The sequence below is a fragment of the Mercenaria mercenaria genome, chromosome 13, assembly GCF_021730395.1.
Source record: "Mercenaria mercenaria strain notata chromosome 13, MADL_Memer_1, whole genome shotgun sequence".
NCBI classification, from domain to species: Eukaryota; Metazoa; Mollusca; class Bivalvia; order Venerida; family Veneridae; genus Mercenaria; species Mercenaria mercenaria.
This window is the reverse complement of record NC_069373.1, coordinates 27162998-27185345: the sequence shown is the minus strand read 5'-3', so window position 1 is coordinate 27185345 and position 22348 is coordinate 27162998. Positions and strand designations below refer to the sequence as shown.

Below are 22348 nucleotides of genomic sequence, written 5' to 3'. Positions count from 1 at the left end.
TTAAAGAAAATTTCAACTATATTTTCTCATAATTCTTTTGATTGATTTCTATTATGATCTTTTGACCTTGAAGACTTGTCCTTAAGTGCAATGATAACAGGTGAGCGATATAGGGCCATCATGGCCCTCTTGTTTTTTTTTAAGATTAACTTCCCTTAGTTGTTACTATAAATTACTTATATTGTATTCCCTTAGTATTTACTTATATTGTAACTTTTTTAGCCCACCATCATTAGATGGTGGGCTATTAAAATAACTCTGCATCCGTGGTCCGTCCGTCCGTCCTTCTGTCTGTCTGTTAACAATTTCTCGTTATCGCATCTCCTCAGAAACTACTGGGGGGATTTTGACCAAACTCAATCAGAATGATGTATTGGTACCCTAGTTGTGTCCCCCTGAAAATCAGACTGGTTCAACAATTTATGAGTTAGTTATGGCCCTTTGTTTATTTCTATAATTTATATAGATTTATATAGGGAAAAACTTTGAAAACATTTTTATCCAAAACCACAGGGCCTAGGGCTTTGATATTTGGTATGAAGCATCATCTAGTGGTCTTCTACCAAGATGATTCAAATTATTTCTCTGGGGGTCAAATATGGCCCCGCCCTGGGGGTCACATGGTTTATATAGACTTATACAGGGAAAAACTTTGAATAACCTCTTGTCCAAAACCACAGGGCCTAGGGCTTTGATATTTTGTATGTGACATCATCTAGTGGTCTTCAACTAAGATTGTTCAAATTATACCCCTAGGGTCAAATATGGCCCCGCCCTGGGGGTCATATGGTTTACATAGACTTATATAAGGAAAAACTTTGAAAATCTTCTTGTCCAAACCACAAAGCCTAGGGCTTTGATACTTGTAATGCAGCATCCAGGGCTAGACACTAACTTTTTTCCAGTGGTGGTCCGAAGGACCAGCAGCTTTTGCAAACTGATGGTCCGACAGAATTTCAGGTGGTCCTACCTAGATGTGGATGTGTTTTTTTTTTAAGTTAACGCAACCAGTAACATATGAGACCCCCTCTTCTTTCATGGAGTACTTTTTACAAACACTGCAAAACATGTGATTTTTATATTATTATTTTGATAAACATCTTCCATTTAATTATTAAAAATAATTTTGAAAATCAAATTTAAAATAAAGATGTCAATAAAGATGATTTTTTCAGCAATTCATATTTTAAGTGGGTGGGGTTTGGTGCCTCTTCTCGAAAAATGCTTCAAAATAAGAGCTTTTTTTTGCAACAGTTGTCATTTTTCTTAAATACAGACTTTTTATTGACTTTTCATTAAGATTGCACTAGAAAATCTCGTTAAGAATGTCCGAAAATCACGGCCGTGAAAACGGGTGACAAATATGGAAAACAAAAGTAACATTAAATTCTTGATAAAATACGTGTTATAAATTTCTTTTTTTTCCTTTATACCTATTGAATACTTATAATTTCTGCTTATTAAAAGCATTTTTATTTGTTTTTGCCCAAACAAAGCCTCGGTAATGATAATAAATTAAATAAAATGCTATAGATCGTAACGGCCGATCGGCTTATATAAACGTGTCAAGCACATAAAATAAATGAAATTCATTATCCAATTTGTTGTTCAGTAATAATCGGCAAGACAACAATACAGCACAGTCACACATTAAACCGGAATCCACCTAAAAACCGGAATACACTTTCCATAACCGGAATACACCTGTATTTTTTAAGTTAAAGGTATTTTTGAAGGTTTTTTGATATAATTCAATCATATATATCATAAATAATTAACATACGAAAGAAAAATAAAATACGTTCACGCAAAATGATTTTATACGAGATTGAAGTTCGGCGACTGCGCGAGAAATTTCCATAACCGAAATACACCGCGCTGATCGGAAAGGGCATGTCACATGTTTTTAATTGGAAATTATTTAATTATTTCTTCATATTTCGCATTTCGTTTAACAAATAAAAAAGAAAATAAATTAAGAAAAAATATCAATATTCAATTTTTAAATGAATTATACACAAGTCACATGTCACTGCATAAACCGCCCTGATCGGAAAGAACCGGCCGTATGTTTATTATTGGAACTAATTGAATTATTTCTTCATGTTTAATTTGATAATTTAAGAAGAGAATAAATTACGGAAAATCAGTTTTCAAAAGAATTATATCATGTTTAATATATAAATATAAAAACGTTTACTGCGCTTATTTCCAAAGCACAATTAATATCCTTAATATATGTAGCGTAACAAACACGTGCCTCTGATTAGTCCTGATAGAGTTTGATTGGATTATCACACCTATTGATTATATCAATTAATCAGTATATTTGTAAGCACACACATGAGACATATGACAAATAATGTCTGACAAGGTAAGTGCAGTTAAATATGATACGCTTTTATTCAATTTCATACTTGCCCGTTACGATCCGTTTATAAATTTTCAACAACTGTCACATGATCATATCTTGTATGTCAATGTATATTATGTAATGAGGTATTATACTTATGTACAAATTACTGAATAAACTTTTGTTCTGTTCTTGTCGATATAATTGCAAATTGAAAAATTGAAGAAAAACAGGTACATTCAGTATAATTTTTTATTTTTTCAATACTAATTCAATGTTTTGCTAAAACAGCGATGTATTGTATATTTTCATTCCTCCTTCCTTCTCTCCAGGATGCACTAAGTCTCAATCATAATGTCTCGGGTATCGTAGTCGTTTTCCTTTATCAACATAGTCTTCCTTTAAATACTTTTTCAGTGTTTCATTTACAGAATTCCTTATTTTGTTAAAATCAGTTTTAGTAATTCCTGTTCACTCTGGAAATTTAGGAGAAGTGTTTTTACGTCATAACTTTATCAAAATTCAGAAATTACATCGCGAAAAACGTCAACAAACTTATTATTTGTATTGACTGGAATTTACCCGGGAATCGTAAAGATACAAAACATCATGCCGGTAATTTTCCATTCCACGAGCACGTGCGACCTATCGTAATATCTAATTTACATCGCTCGACGTTACTTTTGTTTATCAACACGTACAAAAAACGCACGTAGTGCATTCATTTCTTCATATTATCGCTTCAAGTTTTCAACACCGCTTAAGAAGTAATACAATTTGAATTCTATAACGATTTTAATAAGATATCGATAGTAATACAGGGAAAATTCTATAAAAACGGTCGAATTTTGTCATAATTATTTGTAAAACTTCAAACAGCGCGATCTGAATTACTTATTTCTTTCAAAAAGTAAATAAATGATACATACTATGGCCATAAAATTCAGACTTTTGACCAGAAAATACAAAAAAAAAAACAGAATAAAAAAATCTTAAATAATGAAAAAGCGGCTGCAATTTAAATAAATGGAGTAAAACGATTTTTGGCAAACAAACTTCTGTCAGTGCGGCATAATAGGTTACGTGACCTCGTGAACGTAAATAGAAATGTGGTTTTAAAATATAGCAATATGATGTCGTTGCGGTTTTAAATGCATCTTTGTACATGTATATTTTTGACAAGACACCTTACTTTTAAGATATTCTTACAATAATGTAAATTCCTTCAGGAATCGAAACTTGAAAGAAATTTACCTACCTAAGTTAAAATCTAACAAAATTATGGCGATTGTGGTTCATCCACGAGTGCGCAATTTCCCGTGCGCTCAACAAATTTTCAACCTCGTATAAAACGTTTTGCGCATTTTAATTTCCTTTTGTAAATTAATTATTTATTTTAGATATGATTGAATTATGTCATAAACGCTAAAAATACGATTTATTTAAGAAATACGGGTGGCATGGAAATTCATTTACGAATACGCAAATTTCCAGTGCCTTCGCCGATTTTAAATCGTGTACAAAACGTAATGCGCAAAAGTATTTTAATTTCATTTCGAAAATTAATTATTTATGATATATATCTTTGAATTCAGTCATAAACTACTTCAAAAATAGCATTTGTTGAAGAAATACGGATGTATTTCGGTTATGGTAATTTCCCGCGCGGTCGCCGAATTTTCTATCTCTTATAAAATCGTTTTGCGTGAACGTATTTTATTTTCCTTTCATATGTTGATTATTTATGATATATATGATTGAATTATATCAAAAAACCCTCAAAAATACCTTTAATTAAAAAAAAATACAGGTGTATTCCGGTTATAGAAAGTGTATTCCGGTGTATTCCGGTTTTTAGGTGGATTCCGGTTTAATGTGTGACCCATACAGCTTCTGCTGTATACTGCTAATTAACAAGTTGTACAAACACGATAATAGGCTGCTTTTTGCATTGTTTATCAATTAACTTTTAACTTTTTGACCAATAAACACTTTTGATAATGACGGGCACTAAATACAAACCGCGAGATGACAACGTGTCAGTTGGCGCGTGGCGTAATTGACATATGTCAGTAGCTAATTAATATACGACGCTCCGCCTACTGCCATACTTCCGCTTATGGCGGCAAACAATATTTAAATTCACTGGGATTTTGATTGGCACAGGGGCAGAACTTTCGAACTCGAGACGAATCAAAGAAAATTTCCGCGGGTCACGCCAACGCATGGGGCATTTTCTGTGCGAGTCAGATACGAGTTTTTCTCGATTTTCGCGGGTCAAAATCTGGAACCTCGGCTCTACCGAACGCTGGATACTGTACTGATACCTCAATAGTTCGTAAATGAATACTTCAAGCAGATAGATAAGTTATCGTGTTCCGTTCCCGGGTTTTAGTATCAGCGTTACATCCAGGCATTCCAAATTTCAAAAAAATATACACGGGGAAAACCAAATTCTGTTTTTAAACTGCAGTACCGTGAACAATTCAATGTTTATTAATTTACTATAAAATGACTTGCTTGTAATTTTTGGTGGTCCATGGGACCACACAGGTTCGAGAAGTTAGTGGTCCTCCCTGAAAAGCACTGGTCTCGGACCAGCGGACCAGCGTTAGTGTGGAGCCCTGGCATCATCTAGTGGTTCTCTACAAAGTTTGTTCAAATTATCCCCCTAGGGTCAAATATGGCCCCGCCCCGGGGGTCACATGGTTCATATAGACTTATATAGGGAAAAGCTTTTAAAATGTTCTTGTCAATAACTACAACATTCAAATTTGGACCACATGTATATTTTTGAGTGGCAAGATGAACCTTGACATGAGTTGACCTTGATTTTGACCTAGTGACCTACTTTCACATTTCTGTAGCTACAGCCTTCAAATTTGGACCACATGCATAGTTTTGTGCACTGGAAAAAACTTAGACCTTGATTTTGACCTAGTGACCTACTTTCACATTTTTGAAGGTACAGGCGTCAAATTTGGACCATATGCATAGTTCCGTGTTTCAAAATGAAATTTGACATTGATTTTGACCTAGTGACCTACTTTCACATTTCTCAAGCTACAGCCTTCAAATTTGGACCACATGCATAGTTTTCTGTACCGAAAAACACTTTGACCTTCACATTGACCTAGAGACCTACTTTCACATTTTTGAAGGTACAGGCTTCAAATTTGGACCACATGCATAGTTTTGTATTCTGAAATAAAATTTGACCTTGAATTTGACCTGGTGACCTACTTTTACATTTCTCAAGCTACAGCCTTCAAATTTGGACCACTTGCATAGTTTTGTGTACTGAAATGAACTTTGACCTTTACATTGACCTAGTGACCTACTTTCACATTTTTGAAGGTACAGGCTTCAAATTTAGATCACATGCATAGTTTTGTATTCCGAAATAAAATTTGACCTTGATTTTGACCTACTGACCTACTTTTACATTTCTCAAGCTACAGCCTTCAAATTTGGACCACATGCTTAGTTTTGTGTACCGAAACAAACTTTGACCTTTACATTGACCTAGTGACCTACTTTCACATTTTTGAAGGTACAGGCTTCAAATTTGGACCACATGCATAGTTTTGTATTCCAAAATAAAATTTGACCTTTATTTTGACCTAGTGACCTACTTTTACATTTTTCAAGCTACAGCCTTCAAATGTGGACCACTTGCATAGTTTTGTGTACCGAAATGAACTTTGACCTTAAGATTGACCTAGTGACCTACTTTCACATTTCTGTAGCTACAGGCTTCAAATTTAGACCACATGCATAGGATTGTGTACTGAAACAAACTTTGACCTTGACATTTACCTAGTGACCTACTTTCACATATTTGAAGGTACAGGCTTCAAATTTGAACTACATGCATAGATTTGTGTTCTGAAGTGAAATTTGACTTTGATTTTGACCTAGTGACCTACTTACACATTTCACAAGCTGCAGCCTTCAAATTTGGACTACTTGCGTAGTTTTGTATACCGAATTAAACTTTGTCCTTAAGATTGACCTAGTGACCTGCTTTCACATTTCTCAAGCTACAGTCTTCAAACTTGATGAACATGCATAATTTTGTGTACAAAGAACTTTGTCCTTGAAATTGATCTAGTGACCTACTTTCACATTTCTCAAGCTACAGCTTTCGAATTTGGACCACATGCACAGTGTTGTGTACGGAAATGAAATTTGACCTTGAGGTAGTCAATAAGTCTTGAAATTTGGAACACTCAAAAATGGCACATTGGTGGGTGTCAAGATCACTCTGTGATCTCTTGTTTATAATTGACCGTAGGGAAAAACCAAGACCACTTTTCTGTGGTACAACATAGATGTTACTTCCAAATTTTAGGTGTCTTTTAAGGTATCTCTGCCTAGTAAGGAGTTTTTTTTTGTGGACTTTTAGAAAAACAAAAGATTACAATAATTACTACACAACCACAGAATTAAAATTCCATTTGCAAATACAGTTGCTAGTGTAAAGAAATTTGCTATGATGGGCGTATATTGTGACATTCTGGCACTCTTGTTTCTGATATAATTTAATTCCATCAAAATAAAGAATGTCAGTACCCCTTCCATACTTGACCTTTAACCCCTCTGAGTAGTAAGGTCTTTTTAGCCCACCATCATCAGATGATGGGCTATTAAAATCACTCTGCGTCCGTGGTCCGTCCGTCCGTCATTCCGTCCGTCCGTCCGTCCGTCTGTCCGTTAACAATTTCTCGTTATCGCATCTCCTCAGAAACTACTGGGGGGATTTTGACCAAACTTTGTCAGAATGATGTGTTGGTACCCTAGTTGTGTCCCCCTGAAAATCAGACTGGTTCCACAATTTTTGAGTGAGTTATGGCCCTTTGTTTATTTCTATATTTTACATAGATTTATATAGGGAAAAACTTTGAAAACCTTCTTGTCCAAAACCACAGAGCCTAGGGCTTTGATATTTGGTTTGAAGCATCATCTAGTGGTCTTCTACCAAGATGATTCAAATTATTTCTCTGGGGATCAAATATGGCCCCGCCCTGGGGGTCACATGGTTTATATAGACTTATATAGGGAAAAATTTTGAATAACCTCTTGTCCAAAACCACAGGGCCTAGGGCTTTGATAATTTGTATGTGACATCATCTAGTAGTCTTCTACTAAGATTGTTCAAATTATACCCCTAGGGTCAAATATGGCCCCGCCCTGGGGGTCATATGGTTTACATAGACTTATATAAGGAAAAACTTTGAAAATCTTCTTGTCCAAACCACAAAGCCTAAGGCTTTGATACTTGTAATGTAGCATCATCTAGTGGTTCTCTACCAAGTTTGTTCAAATTATCCCCCTAGGGTCAAAAATGGCCTCACCCCGGGGATCACATGGTTCATATAGACTTATATAGGGAAAAGCTTTTAAAATGTTCTTGTCAATAACTACAACATTCATATTTGGACCACATGTATATTTTTGAGTGGCAAGATGAACCTTGACATGAGTTGACCTTGATTTTGACCTAGTGACCTACTTTCACATTTCTGTAGCTACAGCCTTCAAATTTGGACCACATGTATATTTTTGAGTGGCAAGATGAACCTTGACATGAGTTGACCTTGATTTTGACCTAGTGACCTACTTTCACATTTCTGTAGCTACAGCCTTCAAATTTGGACCACATGCATAGTTTTGTGCACTGGAAAAAACTTAGACCTTGATTTTGACCTGGTGACCTACTTTCACATTTTTGAAGGTACAGGCGTCAGATTTGGACCATATGCATAGTTCTGTGTTTCAAAATGAAATTTGACCTTGATTTTTACCTAGTGACCTACTTTCACATTTCTCAAGCTACAGCCTTCAAATTTGGACCACACGCATAGGTTTGTGTACCGAAAAAAACCTTGACCTTCACGTTGACCTAGTGACCTACTTTCACGTTTTTGAAGGTACAGGCTTCAAATTTGGACCACATGCATAGTTTTATATTCCGAAATAAAATTTGACCTTGATTTTGACCTGGTGACCTACTGTTACATTTCTCAAGCTACAGCCTTCAAATTTTGACCACTTGCATAGTTTTGTGTTGAAATGAACTTTGACTTTTACATTGACCTAGTGACCTACTTTCACAATTTTAAGGTACAGGCTTCAAATTTGGACCACATGCATAGTTTTGTATTCCAAAATAAAATTTGACCTTGATTTTGACCTAGTGACCTACTTTTACATTTCTCAAGCTATACCCTTCAAATTTGGACCACATGCATAATTTTGTGTACCGAAATGAACTTTGACCTTTACACTGACCTAGTGACCTACTTTCACATTTTTGAAGGTACAGGCTTCAAATTTGGACCACATGCATAGTTTTGTATTCCGAAATAGAATTTGACCTTGATTTTGACCTAGTGACCTACTTTTACATTTCTCAAGCTACAGCCTTCAAATTTGGACCACTTGCATAGTTTTGTGTACCAAAATAAACTTTAACCTTAAGATTGACCTAGTGACCTACTTTCACATTTCTGTAGCGACAGGCTTCAGATTTAGACCACATGCATAGGATTGTGTACTGAAACAAACTTTGACCTTGACATTGACCTAGTGACCTACTTTCACATTTCTCAAGCTACAGCTTTCGAATTTGGACCATATGCACTGTGTTGTATACGGAAATGAAATTTGACCTTGAGCTAGTCAATAAGTCTTGAAATTTGGAACACTCAAAAGTGGCGCATTGGTGGGCGCCAAGATCACTCTGTGATCTCTTGTTATATCTTGGTGTATCTTCCTTTTAAAGTAGAGGTCTCTTATTGAGACATAAATTCATTTTACTGCCAAATCGCTGAATAGTTGAGCGCGCTGTCTTACGGACAGCTCTTGTTTTGATGCAGTTTGTCTTTCAATTGTATTTTGATTAGCTGAATTTGAGAATTTTTTCCTTCATTTAGGAACTGACTCTATTTATGGAAGTCCCTTTATGGGTATAATGTTACATAATTAACCTTTACCCTGCTAAATTTCTGAAATGGACTGGTCCATCATTCAATTTTGGCAACACCAAAGTCTTCAACAGGAGAAACAGTCCCCATAACTCTGATTTGAGTTTTGACAAGAGTTGTGCCCTTTTTGTACCCCCGACAACAAAGTTGTAAGGGGGGGTATACTGGTTTCAGGTTGTCTGTCTGTCTGTCCGTCTGGCCGTCTGTCCGTCTGTCTGTAGACGCAATCTTGTGCGCACCATCTCTCCTCATTCCCTTGACAGAATTTAATGAAACTTTACACAAGTGATCAGTACCAACAGTAGTTGTGCATGGGTCATGTTAGGTTCTTTTAGAAAAAAAAATTGCAGAGTTATGGGACTTTGTTTTTTTGTTACTATACTATATACATAGACACAATCTTGTGCGCACCATCTCTCCTCATCCCCTTGACACAATTTAATGAAACTTCACACAAGTGATCAGTACCAACAGTAGTTGTGCATGGGGCATGTTAGGTTCTTTTAGAAAAAAAATTTGCAGAGTTATGGGACTTTGTTTTTTTTGTTACTATACTATATACATAGACACAATCTTGTGCGCACCATCTCTCCTCATCCCCATGACACAATTTAATGAAACTTCACACAAGTGATCAGTAACAACAGTAGTTGTGCATGGGGAATGTTAGATTCTTTTAGAAAATTTTTTTGCAGAGTTATGGGACTTTGTTTTTTTTGTTACTTTACTATATACATAGACACAATCTTGTGCGCACCATCTCTCCTCATCCCCTTGACACAGTTTAATGAAACTTCACACAAGTGATCAGTAACAACAGTAGTTGTGCATGGGGCATGTTAGGTTCTTTCAGAAAAAAAATTTGCAGAGTTATGGGACTTTGTTTTTTTGTTACTTTACTATATAGTGTATACATAGACAAAATCTTGTGCGCACTATCTCTCCTCATCCCCTTGACACAATTTAATGAAACTTCACACAAATGATCAGTAACAACAGTAGTTGTGCATAGGGCATGTTAAGTTCTTTCAGCGACAAAAATTGCAGAGTTATGGGACTTTGTTTCTTGTTAACATACTATGTACATACAGTCTGCATATGCAGTCTTGTGCGTGCCTAATCTACCAAACCCTTACACACAATTTAATGAAACTTTACACAAGTGATCAGTACCAACCCTAGTTGTGCATGGTGCATGTTACATTCTTTTAGATAAATATTCTGCATAGTTATGGGACTTTGTTTTTTGTTACTATACTGTATACATACAGTCTATATACTTACAGTAATTATGCAATCTTGTGTGCGTCAAATTGCAATGTACTGTGTCAGTGCATGCGGGGGGGTACATTCATCACCTTTAGTGATAGCTCTAGTTTAACTTTGAATCTTTTGGTTAAAGTTTTACAAAGCTTTTACTGGCAAAGCTCTAATTCAGAGTCAAGCACTAAGAAAAGTCGAGCATGCTGTCTTATGGACAGCTCTTGTTCAACTGTAAGATTGAATATACTTTGTGAGAACAAAGCTGTTACCACTACTAATTACAGCTGCTAGATAGGAGTAAATTATGAGTTTTTAGTAATTGTTAATTAATGATAATTTAATCAATATTTACACCTAATATATAGCAAGTATTTAGATTTAAATTCTTCATAAATAACTAAAATGCATACTAAAATATTTTACCTATGATAAAAGCAAATGTATTATTTCTACCCATGTGCTACACATATCCTATTATTACTTCTGGTGTACACCTACTCTGGTCCATCTGGTGTGCTGCACATATCTATACTACTTGAGTGTTCACATACCTACTCCTAATCTGGTGTGCTGCACATATCCTACTTACATCCGTTCCAATATCCTACTTATTACCACTCTGGTGTGCTGCACATATCCTATTACGTACCCACTCCTGGGTGTGCTGCACATATCCTACTTACTACCCACTCCTGGGTGTGCTGCACATATCCTATTAGTACCACCCTGGTGTGCACATATCCTACTTACGTACCACTCCTGGGTGTGCTGCACTATCCTATTACGTACCCACTCTGGTGTGCCACATATCCTGGTGTGCTACACATATCTATTGGTACCCACTCCTGGGTGTGCTACATATCCTACTTAGGTACCCACTCCTGGGTGTGCTGCACATATCCTACTTACGTACCCACTCCTGGGTGTGCTGCACATATCCTACTTACGTACCCACTCCTGGGTGTGCTGCACATATCCTACTTACGTACCCACTCCTGGGTGTGCTACACATATCCTACTTACGTACCCACTCCTGGGTGTGCTGCACATACCCTGCTTACATACCCACTCCTGGGTGTGCTGCACATATCCTACTTATGTACCCACTCCTGGGTGTGCTGCACATACCCTGCTTACGTACCCACTCCTGGGTGTGCTGCACATATCCTACTTACTTACCCACTCCTGGGTGTGCTGCACATACCCTGCTTACGTACCCACTCCTGGGTGTGCTGCACATATCCTGCTTACGTACCCACTCCTGGGTGTGCTGCACATATCCTACTTACGTACCCACTCCTGGGTGTGCTGCACATATCCTGCTTACGTACCCACTCCTGGGTGTGCTACACATATCCTACTTATGTACCCTCTCCTAGGTGTGCTACACATATTCTACTTATGTACCCACTCCTGGGTGTGCTTCACAATCCTACTTATGTCCTGGAAATGCTAAACACATCCTGCACACATAATTTCTATTTTTACAAAAAAATGCATTTGATATTAAAAGATAAGTTTTAAAAGTGTGCTTTGAAAATCATTTCCAATGTATGTTCAGGTTTTGCAACCCAGATAGGTAAAGGGAGGTAATGATAAGTTTACAAACTTGTAATAAACTGTCAGTGCAAAACTTAACAAATCTAATACAGTTTGTTCTTATATTCATATTATTTTGTACAAAAAGTGTATTTTATCAAATTTATAATTATGCTAAAATAACTCTACCTTTGTTCAGTAACCACTGAAAATTTTACATGTATTAAGCATTGTTTGGTAACCAATTGAAAAATACCTCCACCGAAAATCTAACATGTATTAAGCACTGTATGGTAACCAGTTGAAAAATACCTCCACTGAAAATCGAAGATGTATTAAGCTTTGTTTGGTAACCAGTTGAAAAATACCTCCACTGAAAATCTAAGATGTATTAAGTACTGTTTGGTAACCAGTTGAAAAATACCTCCACTGAAAATTTAACATGTATTAGGCACTGTTAAAAATACCTCCACTGAAAATCTAACATGTATTAAGCACTGTATGGTAACCAGTTGAAAAATACCTCCCCTGAAAACCTAACATGTATTAAGCACTGTATGGTAACCAGTTGAAAAATACCTCCACTGAAAATCTAAGATGTATTAAGTACTGTTTGGTAACCAGTTGAAAAATACCTCCACTGAAAATTTAACATGTATTAGGCACTGTTAAAAATACCTCCACTGAAAATCTAACATGTATTAAGCATTGTTTGGTAACCAGTTGAAAAATACCTCCACTGAAAACCTAACATGTATTAAGCACTGTTTGGTAACCAGTTGAAAAATACCTCCACTGAAAACCTAACATGTATTAAGCACTGTTTGGTAACCAGTTGAAATATACCTCCACTGAAAACCTAACATGTATTAAGCACTGTTTGGTAACCAGTTGAAAAATACCTCCACTGAAAACCTAACATGTATTAAGCACTGTTTGGTAACCAGTTGAAATATACCTCCACTGAAAATCTAACATGTATTAAGCACTCATTGAATGGAAATAAATATAAAGGATCAGATATTAACATTTCAAACAAATCCATTATATGACTATAATCCCATTAACTACTGATAAAGCTAGATTGTTTGAAAAAATGCCTGCATGGGCACCTGGGGTTTACCTCTACGGTGAAACCCTTCTGAACCAGAACCCCTTAGTACATGAAACCCGTCGCAACTGAGTAACAGTTACAACCATATACTTCTTGGACGTCAAATTCTTACTTTCTCTGTCATTTTTTTTTTATCAGATTTGTGAGGTTGTTTGTTAGGCAAGTGTGTCTCGTTTGTATATGTGTGCACAAAATTTTACAAAATAATTGAATGTACATAATGTAAATAGATTCTTTTTCTTCATAATAAGTGCACAAAATATCAGTGTGTTTTAATGTTGCTGTGAAAACTACGATATACCTTGAGCTTCAATATTTACACTTTTTAAAAATAAAGTTTGTATTTACAAGTATTTTTACCATTTTAATAAAATAAGACCAAGTTTTAAATGATAAGGTATTATATATTTTAGCAAATATATAGCAAATACCTTTCTTTCAGTGGCCGGAGAAATAACTGCATACTGTATGGAATCCTGTATGGGGCAGCATGTATTACCAAAGTAAGTATGTTTGTACTGCAGATCTGTATTATGTTGTTGTTGTAACAAAATTTTTACACTTACTAAAGTATACCTAATAATTTTATGTTCACTAAAAAGTAATTTAGTAGAATGACATGATTTACTAAAACAGAAAGGAATTTAAAAAACAATATTTTGTTGTATACAGTTGCATACAAATGAATTGTATACTTACTCTGATTTTGTTTTGTCCAGGTAGTCACAGTGCTTTCAAAGATAAGTAAGAATAGTTATAAACAAAAATAAATTGGTCAATCACTGAACCTTACATGATTTGATGGATCAGTCTGTCGAAGCAAACCTAATAACTGTATTCTTAACAAACTTGGAATATCAGTCTAATTCAAAAACACACATGCTTCTTGTTTATACACAGTTCATTCAATAAAGCAACTATTTAACACTGTTTTCTTTTATATAGCTTCACTTGATTTAGTGTATGTCTCTAAATTTTTTTGTCATGTTCATAGAATTGATGATTCATAACCTTAGATGGAACTAATGTAATTATGCTTCATGATTTTTCAGCATTTCAACAATTTCTGGGTGCTTATGATAGGACGACTTCTAGGCGGAACAGCGACATCAATTTTATACAGCGCTTTTGAATCTTGGCTTGTCTTTGAACACAATAAGGTAAAAGATTATATATTAAAGGTATACCGTCCATCTGTCCACAAGGTCGCGGGTGTGGTCATCATGTATCGGAGCCTAAGTATTGTACTATAGCTGAATGTTTTCTACCTGATACTTGTCTAACATGTTCCAATTCACTGTGGGGGTGTTTTGGGGGGGCGGGGTTCTTTCGGGAGTGGGGGAGGGGGTGGGGAGATCTTATGCCATTTTTAAACAGTATTTAATTTCATTTAACTTGGACAGTCAGTTTCCTGGATTTCATACGACCTGTAAGGGGAATTGTGAACCGAGCGAGCGTAGCAGATACTTGTGGAGATAAAGTTAATACTTGTATGAAATCCAGGACTTAAATGAAATACTGTTTAGAAACGGCAGTTATTACTTGTATGAAATCCAGGACTTGAATGAAATACTGTTTAGAAACGGCATAAGATCTTCCGCCCCCACCCATCCCCGAAAAAACGAACAAACAAACAAAAATTGACAAAATAGTGTACAGTGAAGTACATGTAATTTCGACATACTGTCTAGAAACATAAACATGTTAACATTTAATTTATATGATTGATAATTAACTCGGGAGATTTTTAGTGTTTGTTAATTAATCCCCCGCCGTGGCGGAGGGATTATAGGAATGGTCTGCGTCCGTCCTTCCGTCCGTCCGTCCTTCCGTCTGTCCTTCCATCCATCCTTCCGTCCTTCCGTCCGTAACAAATTCGTGTCCGGTCCGTATCTCCTAAACCCCTTGAAGGATTTTCATGAAACTTGGGTCAAATGATCACCTCATCAAGACGATGTGCAGAACCCATGAGTCAGCCTTGTCGGTTCAAGGTCAAGGTCACAACTCAAGGTCAAAGGTTTGAGCCTGCCATTTTTTGTCCGCTCTATATCTCCTAAACCTTGAAGAAAATTGATAAAACTTAGGTCAAATGATCACCTCATCAAGATGATGTGCAGAACCCATGAGTCAGCCATGCCGGCTCAAGGTCAAGGTCACAACTCAAGGTCAAAGGTTTGAGCCTGCCATTTTGTGTCCGCTCTATATCTCTTAAACCCCTTGAAGGAATTTTATAAAACTTGGGTCAAATGATCACCTCATCAAGACGATGTGCAGAACCCATGAGTCAGTCATGCCAGCTCAAGGTCAGGGTCACAACTTAGGGTCAAAGGTTTGAACCTTCCATTTTGTGTCCGATCTATATCTCCTAAACCCCTTGAAGGATTTTCATCAAACTTGGGTCAAACGATCACCTCATCAAGGCGATGTGCAGAACTTATGAGTCAGCCTTGTCAGCTCAAGTTCAAGGTCACAACTGAAGGTCAAAGGTTTGAGCTTTCCATTTCGTGTCCACTCTATATCTCCTAAACCCCTTGAAGGAATTTTATAAAACCTGGGTCAAATGATTACCTCATCAAGACGATGTGCAGAAATTATGAGTCAACCATGCCAGCTCAAGGTCAAGGTCACAACTAAGGGTCGAAGGTTTGAGCCTTCCATTTGGTGTCCACTCTGTATCTCCTTAACCCCTTGAAGGATTTTCATCAAACTTTGGTCAAATGATCACCTCATCAAGAACTCATGAGTCAGCCATGTCAACTCAAGGTCAAGGTCACAACTGAAGGTCAAAGGTTTCAGCTCTGTATCTCCTAAACCGCTTGAAGGATTTTCATGAAACTTTGGTCAAATGATCACCTCATCAAGACGCTGTGCAGAATTCATGAGTCAGCCGTGTCAGTTCAAGGTCAAGGTCACAGCTAAAATCAAAGGTTTTACCCTTTCACTATCCATAGCAGTGGCGGGGGATTTAGCTGTCTTTCAGACTGCCTTGTTTTGTCATTATTTTTAGCTCACCTGTCACAAAGTGACAAGGTGAGCTTTTGTGATCGCGCGGTGTCTGTCGTCCGTCAGTGCGTCTGTGCGTCCGTAAACTTTTGCTTGTGACCACTCTAGAGGTCACATTTTTTGTGGGATCTTTATGAAAGTTGGTCAGAATGTTCATCTTGATGATATCTAGGTCAAGTTCGAAACTGGGTCACGTGCCTTCAAAAACTAGGTCAGTAGGTCTAAAAATAGAAAAACCTTGTGACCTCTCTAGAGGCCATATATTTCACAAGATCATCATGAAAATTGATCAGAATGTTCAACTTGATGATATCTAGGTCAAGTTTGAAACTAGGTTACGTGCCTTCAAAAACTATGTCAGTAGGTCAAATAATAGAAAAACCTTGTGACCTCTCTAAAGGCCATATTTTTCATGGGATCTGTATGAAAGTTGGTCTGAATGTTCATCTTGATGATATCTAGATCAAGTTCAAAACTGGGTCACATGCGGTCAAAAAATAGGTCAATAGGTCTAAAAATAGAAAAACCTTGTGACCTCTCTAGAGGCCATATATTTCATGAGATCTTCATGAAAATTGGTCAGAATGTTCACCTTGATGATATCTAGGTCAGATTTGAAAGTGGGTCACGTGCCGTCAAAAACTAGGTCAGTAGGTCAAATTATAGAAAAACCTTGTGACCTCTCTAGAGGCCATATTTTTCATGGGATCTGTATGAAAGTTGGTCTGAATGTTCATCTTGATGATATCTAGATCAAGTTCGAAAGTGGGCCACGTGCCTTTAAAAACTAGGTCAGTAGGTCAAATAATAGAAAAACCTTGTGACCTCTCTAAAGGCCATATTTTTCATGTGATCTGTATGAAAGTTGGTCTGAATGTTCATCTTGATGATATCTAGGTCAAGTTCGAAACAGGGTTATGTGCGGTCAAAAACTAGGTCAGTAGGTCTAAAAATAGAAAAACCTTGTGACCTTTCTAGAGGCCATACTTGTGAATGGATCTCCATAAAAATTGGTCAGAATGTTCATCTTGATTATATCTAGGTCAAGTTCGAAAGTGGGTCACGTGCCATCAAAAAGTAGATCAGTAGGTCAAATAATGAAAAAACGTTGTGACCTCTCTAGAGGCCATATTTTTCATGGGATCTGTATGAAAGTTGGTCTGAATGTTTATCTTGATGATATCTAGGTCAAGTTTGAAACTGGGTCAACTGCAATCAAAAACTAGGTCAGTAGGTCTTGAAATAGAAAAACCTTGTGACCTCTCTATAGGCCATACCCTTGAATGGATCTTCATAAAAATTGGTCAGAATGTTCACCTTGATGATATCTAGGATAAATTTGAAACTGGGTCACGTGCCTTAAAAAACTAGGTCAGTAGGTCAAATAATAAAAAAAACCTTGTGACCTCTCTTGAGGCCATACTTTTCATGGGATCTGTATGAAAGTTGGTCTGAATGTTCATCTTGATGATATCTAGGTCAAGTTTGAAAAAAGTTTGAAACTGGGTCAACTTCAGTCAAAAACTAGGTCAGTAGGTCTAAAGTTAGAAAAATCTTTTGACCTCTCTAGAGGCCATTTTTTTTAATGGATCTTCATGAAAATTGATCTGAATGTTCACCTTGATGATATCTAGATCAGTTTAGAAACTGGGTCATGTGCGGTCAAAAACTAGGCCAGTAAGTATAAAAATAGAAAAACCTTGTGACCTCTCTAGAGGCCATATTTTTCAAGAGATCTTCATGAAAATTAGTGAGAATGTTCACCTTGATGATATCTAGGTAAAGTTCAAAACAGGGTCACGTACCTTTGAAAACTAGGTCAGTAGGTCAAATAACAGGAAAACCTTGTGACCTCTCTAGAGACCATATTTTTCAATGGATCTTCATGAAAATTGGTCAGAATTTATATCTTGATAATATCTAGGTCAAGTTCAGAACTGGGTCACATGAGCTCAAAAACTAGGTCACTATGTCAAATAATAGAAAAAACAATGTCATACTCAAAACTGGGTCATGTGGGAAGAGGTGAGCGATTCAGGACCATCATGGTCCTCTTGTTTTCTGTTACTGAGTCTTTTAAACGAAGCATATCATGACAAAGCTTAAACTAAGAAGAAAGATGTTTCTCGAAAATAAGGTCCCTTTTAATATTCAGATAAATCATAGGAACTGTGTAAAATTAAGTGTTAGAATTTTACCACAAGGTCGGTTTTAGGACAAATTTTAAGATATTTTTATATAAAACTGATCCAGAATCTATATTTATAACAGGTCAAACTTATGAACTGATAGTCTTATTAACCGTTTACAATGCACATACTCGTGTTTCGTTAAACGGCTTCACATTTGGCTGCATGGCATCAAATTTTGATACGCTGCTCCAAATCACACAACACGGTTTCAGTATGCATTAGACGGCACCAAGCTTTAATGAATCGTTTCATTTTGCACTGCACGAACTCATGTTGCGTTAAACATCTTCGCATTGGACTGCATGGCATCAAGTTTTTATACACCGCTCTTAATTACACAAAGTGGTTTCAGTATGCATTAGACGGCGTCAAGTTGTAATAAATCATTTCATTTTACACTGCACATACTCATGTTGTGTTAAACGGCTTCATATTGAGCTGCATGCTATCATGTTTTGTTGGATGATTTCATAGTACGGTGCATCGCAACAAGTTTTTCAATGCATAGTTCCATGTTTAAATAGATGGAATGAAGTTTTATATTAAATGGTTTCAAAAAACCATGCGTTGAATGCAAATTTATTGGACGGGATGGAGTTTTAAACTAGACGCCGTTGAAATGCACTGCACTGACTGACTTGTTTATGAATGGATTGTATATTTACTAATTTTGGCGGTAACCGCCGCCCATACCTTAAAAGTGATTAACCAATACTAGTAACAAAGTTCATATTGCACCACTATATGGTCTTGTACTCTGTTATTATTCTGTTAGAAAATATCATATGATATTTCGAATATTGATCATTTTGTATCAATACAAATATCATATTGATCATTTTGACCGATACGCACCCCTATTGCTTATATCTTACTGTAAGTTCACATAAACATTGTCCAGCATACAAACAAAGTATGTGCAGGGGCTGGGCCCAAGGTCAAGGTCACCAAGTTGTTATACTTGGAATTATTTTCATGTTAAATTTTTTTGAAAGCTTTATTTATAGACATATCTTTGGTTCTTTAAAAGATAATGACTTGAAATTAAAAATATTTCTTTATAATGTGTGTTACAATCCCCATAACTCTAATTGTATTTTTGACAGAATTATGCCCATTTCATACTTAAATTTTTTGGCAATCTTCGCTTTCATGATGTTACTTTAGTACAATATAAAGACCTGAAACTTGAAATGTATCTTTATCTGCATGTAGTAGTAACAATCCCCATAACTCTGATTTGTATTTTTGACCAAATTATGCCCCTTTCATACTTAAATTTTTTGACAAACTTTGTTTTCTGAACATAACTTTGGTACTATATAAGATAATGACTTGAAACTCAAAATATATCTTTACTATCATCATCTGCATGTGTGGTAACAATCCTAATAACTCTAGTTTGTGTTCTTGACAGAATAATGCCCCTTGGTGTATCTTCCTTTTAAAGTAGAGTTCTCTTATTGAGACATATATTCATTAATTGTCAAATTGTCAAATAGTGGAGAGCGCTGTCTTATGGACAGCTCTTGTTCAATATTGTTCAGATGGTTCCGGTTCACAGAACATATGGGTCTTTTTGATTAAAAATAGGTTTTCAGCTATCAGACTTTAAAAATCTGTTTCTCTAGAGCTTTGATATTGGGCATGTGGTATAAGGGTTTGACTTTCTACCATAATTTTCCAAATTTTTGCCGAAAGGTCAAAAATGGCCACGCCCCTGTGTGTGACATGTACTTACTAAAGGCTTATATATAAGAAACTTTGAAAATCTTCTTCTCTGAATCCAAAATAGCTAGAGCATTGATATTTGGCAAGTTGTACTGTCTGTTGTAAATATTCAAATTATTGCCCTAGGTTCAAAAAAGTGTGTGACATGTAAATAATACAGGCTAACATAGAAGAAACCTAACTCTGTACTTGTACCATTATGTTATACAAACACACTTGAAGCCTCGTACACAGGTGAGCGCTTTAGGGTCAGTGACCCTCTTGTTACACTGTAGAGGCCACATTTATGACTATATCTTTGTGAAACTTGGTCAGAATGTTAATCTTGATGATCTTTAGGTCAAGTTCAAATCTGGGTCAGGTGGGGTCAAAATACCATTACCTATATAGCTATTGGTACTTTGCGGAATGGAATGGAACCAAGTCAGGATTAAAGCTCAGCTGCATCTAATGAAGAAATGACTAATCCGAATATGTTATAACATCACCAGAAGTTCAATCGTAATGTGCACCAGGTCAAATCAATGGAAAAGCTAGATAACACTCTAGAGGCCACATTTATGACCATACCATAATGAAACTTGGTCAGAGTGTTAATCTTGATAATCTTCAGGTCAATAGGTCAAGTGGGCGATACTGGGCCTTCATGGCCCCCTTGTTTGTTTTTTAAGATACAGCCTTGAAATTTGGATGGCATAAACTTTTGTACACCGATCTTAACAGCATAGAAATTTGGACTACGTCAATAACTTTCGATAAAGATTTCAATACTCATCTTTAATGTTCTGACCTACTGACCTATTCCTTGTTTTTGAAGCTACAGCAAAAAGATTTGGACCACATGTATAATGTTTGATACAGATTTCAATATTCATCTTGAATACTGTCTTAATCATGACCTACTGACCTACTTTTTCTTTTTTGAAGTTACAGTATAGAAATTTGGACTACCTGTATATTTTTAATACAGATTTCAATACTCATCTTGAATAGTTTTAATCGTGACCTTCTTACCTACTTTCTTCTTTTTTTTGAAGATACAGCATGGAAATTTGGACCACATGTAGAACTTTTGATACAGATTTCAATACTCATCTTAAATATTACTAACCCTGACTTACTGACCTACTTTCTTGTTTTTGAAGCTACAGCAAAGAGATTTGGATCACCTGTATAATTATGTCTCCCACCACACAGTGGTGTGGGAGACATTGATTTACTCCTGTCTGTGTGTGTGTCTGTCTGTCACAAAGCTTGTCTGCACTCTAAGTCGAAGATTTCTCAACCGATCTTCACCAAAGTTGAACAAAATGTGTCTGACCATAAGACCTCGGCCAAGTTTGATAACTAGCCAAATCGGCCCAGGCACTTCGGAATTATGGCCCTTGAATTACCGAAAAAACCTCAGAGCGCATGCGCTTTGTTGGAGCCAAAATGTACAGTATACTACTTTTTATTTGTAGTATAGGGTACGTTTTGGCTCCAACAAAGCGCATGCACTCTGAGTAGTATAGGAGTCCTTTTGGCTTGGTGAATGTTCATGCACTCTAGAAGGGAAAGTCCGATAATGAGCCAAATTGACCCAGGCAGTTTGGAGTTATGGCCCTTGAATAACCGAAAATCAGCCTTTTTACTCTTCAAAGGTATATTTGTAGTAAATTAACGATATATAAAGACTGACTTACTATTTAGATGATTAGGCAGTTGTGGGAGACATGTGCTTTTTGTCGAGCCCGTTTGCGGAAGCGAAGATGACTGTTCGGTGTATGTGCGTGCGTGGGGCCGTGCGTGTGTCTATCCGGATTTGTTTGTCCGGACCATAACTTTGACATGCATGGAGCAATCTTGTTTATATTTGGCATGAATGTTAACCTCAGTGAGACGGAGTGTCATGCGCAAACCCCAGGTTCCTATCTCAAAGGTCAAGGTCACACTTAGAGGTCAAAGGTCAAATTCAATAATAACTTTGTCCGGAGCATTGCTTCTTCATGCATGAAGGGATTTTGATGTAACTTGGCACAATTGTTCACCATCATGAGACGGAGTGTCCTGCGCAAGAACCTAGAATTACTTCCCTTTGTTGTTACTATAAATAGCTTATATTGTAACTTTTTATTACTGGTCATAGGGAAAAATCAGGACCACTTTTCTGTAGTACAACATG

The 22348-nt window shown here is 36.4% G+C and overlaps 1 protein-coding gene across 8 annotated transcripts in view; it reads left to right on the top strand.

Annotated features, from left to right (window-relative positions):
* LOC123529246 (molybdate-anion transporter-like) overlaps positions 1 to 22348 on the top strand; it is a 172472-nt gene that overhangs the window by 42702 nt on the left and 107422 nt on the right. For all 8 annotated transcript variants that reach the window (XR_008366701.1, XR_006682089.2, XR_006682088.2 and 5 more), the window contains exons 3-4: positions 13701 to 13761; positions 14311 to 14418. Coding sequence is in view for 5 of the 8 variants with exons in the window: in XM_045309485.2 (XP_045165420.1) it covers positions 13701 to 13761; positions 14311 to 14418 (169 nt within the window). In the remaining 3 variants the exon portion in view is untranslated. The remainder of the gene's footprint in view (positions 1 to 13700; positions 13762 to 14310; positions 14419 to 22348) is intronic.